The sequence below is a fragment of the Salvia hispanica genome, unplaced genomic scaffold, assembly GCF_023119035.1.
Source record: "Salvia hispanica cultivar TCC Black 2014 unplaced genomic scaffold, UniMelb_Shisp_WGS_1.0 HiC_scaffold_818, whole genome shotgun sequence".
Classification (NCBI taxonomy): Eukaryota; Viridiplantae; Streptophyta; class Magnoliopsida; order Lamiales; family Lamiaceae; genus Salvia; species Salvia hispanica.
Genome location: NW_025952597.1, coordinates 163 through 3,000, shown reverse-complemented (window position 1 = coordinate 3,000; position 2,838 = coordinate 163). Strand labels below are relative to the sequence as shown.

Genomic DNA, 2,838 nt, shown 5'->3' with positions numbered 1-2,838 from the left:
AACTACATCAGAAAGAACAATTGTAACAATAATATGTAAACTGCAACATTGCTGTGGTAACACAGCAATATTCATTGAATAAGACTGCAATATAGTATTGTAAAAATTTGGAATTAAAAAAGATTGAAGTTGGACTATTTACTGAAATGAAAGACAACTTGGAAACAATAGTATAAAATTAATAGTAATGAAGGAATAGAAAGAAGAAAATAGTGTGTCTGCAATCGTTTCATTAGACTGCAATATATCTACCCTAATACTGCAATATCTTCTGTATAAGACTGCAACCTGATAATGTAAAAATGAACTAACAATTTTATTTTCCCTTTTGTCGACCACAGTTCCTAGAGTCATGGTGACCAAATTCGCCACATTTTTTACACTGACGCAATGGTTTGCTGTTCAACTTTATAGCCTTTTCCTTCGCGGACACCAAACGGCTTTTGGAATCACTTTTCGAACCTTTGGTGGACACAACTGATGGTGGTTGTACTCTAACCACAGCTGGCTTTTCAGCAAAATAGAAATCTTTAACTGGCTTATCCTTGTCTCCTGAAGATGGTTCATGGATTCTTGTCATAAGACTCTTCCCAAGCTCATCAATTCCAACTGAAAACAAATCAATGATGGCACTATCAGCATCAAATTTTTTCATGTAACTGAAAAATATGTCAGCAACTTTATTCTTTGACTGTTGGTTTGGATCTGATAAAAGTTCAGGATCTGTCAAACATCGAGCTGGTCCACGAATAGCATCAGCTAAGGCAGTCTTCAACCACCTCACATGGAAGTACTTATCAGGTATAACCTTCAAAAACCTGTTCTTGAAAACCAAAAATATATGACTACAAAGAATTCTCTCTCTCCCAAACAATTTGCAAGAACAGGAATACGAATCCTCACTGATCGTGTAGGTAACAACCCAAGATTTACTATACTTGTCCTTTATTGTGGAGATCTCTAACACATCATCTTTCAACAAACCATCAGTGCTACAATGGTGCAATGCGTCCACTATCTCACGTTGCACTCTCTTGAACATGTGATCAGTGTACTTTGTTGCAGCATGCTTTTCTAATACCAACTGACTGGAGAACGGTGGTATAATAGTTGAATCCATATAATCTAACTTCGAGCTAGAATTTCTCTGTGCAGCCAAGGCATGATCAAAATTCATGATGAACTCAACTAGATTGGAGCGAGGTCTGGTGAATGTTTTATAAAAGCTATTCTCAGACTCGGAAACAGACGTCGTCCTAATAAGAGACCCCATGGGAAAGTCTCTAAAATAGGCAGGGACCCACATCTCTCTATCGTCAAACATTGTTACAAACCACTCGACATGAAGAAGCTCATAACGCTCCATTATCCCCATCCATGAATCTTCAAACTCTTCCGGCTCTAGTACCTCAGACCACACACAAGCACTAATCTCTTTTTTCAACTCTTCATTTTCTAGACATCTCCTTGGAATTTTGTCGGTAAGTTTAAGCATAATGTGCCACATGCACCATCTATGCTTTGTATCCACCAAAACATCACGAATAGCTGCTCTCATACCTCTATCTTGGTCGGTAACAATCATCTTAGGAGCTTGACCCATGGATTCCAAAAAGTGCTTGAAGAGCCAAGAATAAGATTTTGTGGTCTCATTGGATAAGAGTGCAGCTCCAAATGTGACTGGCTTTCCATGGTTGTCCTTGCCCGTGAAGGGTGAAAATATCATGCAATACCTGTTTCATACATGTAAATGGTAGACTGCAATATTAGAGTCCAAAAACTGCAATATAATACACAATAGACTGCAAATATTAGAGTCCTAATCTACAATGTTATCCAAACAGAAACCTAACACATGGAATGCAGAATTTATATATAAACGAACAAGGCATTACCTATTGGTATTGTATGTGGAGTCGAAGGAGACAACATCACCATACAGTTGATAATTCCGCTTAGATATTGCATCGCACCAGAAAAGCGCTTTCAACTCTTTTGAACTCCCAAGCTGATAGTGATATGTGAAATCAGGACATGCCTTCTTTTTCCTCGCCATTTCATCTAACAACATTTGTGCATCAGAACCTTCGACATAAGTTTTCAGACCTTGAACATAATTCCTAAGTTCTGCCACGGTGATTCCAACAGTGCTACGTTTGGTTATAAAACCCTCTCTGTGCATGCATCTCATCCATTTCAATCCCCACCTTCAATCCCTCTCTGTAACAAACAAGATATTGCCACACGTAACAACATCTCTAGTAGATTTGATTCCACGTTTACGCACATCGAAACCAGCTTTCACGACCATAAGCCTTCATAAAAGGTAATACCCTCATCTAATGAATGGAATTTCTTACCAACATAAGGACGGAGTTCGTCGGGGCATGCTCAGCACACATGCAACTCGATAAAAAGATAAAACATGAGGCAAATTAGTTCAGCATACAATTGAATCGCAATAAACGATAAGGTGAACAAAGTGACGCGATAGGCACATAAAACCACACAATTATCAAGCATACAAAAATCTGATTGTTAATATGACAGCAATTACTAAAACTATTAAACAGACTCAGAATGAGCAAACAGTAACAAATGAAGTACTACATAATCAGTAATATAACAAAACATAACTAGGCAATTAAAATATAACAAAACACACCAACAAATAAATAGAACAAACTACAACCATATAACAAAACAATGCATTTAGTCACGTAAAAAACAAAGAAATCACAAACAGACCTAAACAAAGCAACATTCAACCAGAAAACTTTCCCTACAATCAAAATCACAAAATACTTCAATCCGACAAAATTGGCAAACAATCCATCA

General features: G+C 37.3%; 1 protein-coding gene across 1 annotated transcript; it reads right to left on the bottom strand.

Moving 5' to 3' along the window:
* Positions 1–316: 316 nt before the first annotated feature.
* On the bottom strand, positions 317–1,603 carry LOC125200122 (protein FAR1-RELATED SEQUENCE 5-like). Its single transcript, XM_048097881.1, has one exon. The coding sequence runs from the start codon at positions 1,601–1,603 to the stop codon at positions 317–319; it is 1,287 nt and encodes a 428-aa protein (XP_047953838.1).
* Between the last annotated feature and the right edge of the window lie 1,235 nt (positions 1,604–2,838).

Excerpts from the sequence above, each read along its gene's own strand:
- LOC125200122 (XM_048097881.1), bottom strand. The coding sequence starts at position 1,603 with ATGGGTCAAGCTCCTAAGATGATTGTTACCGACCAAGATAGAGGTATG.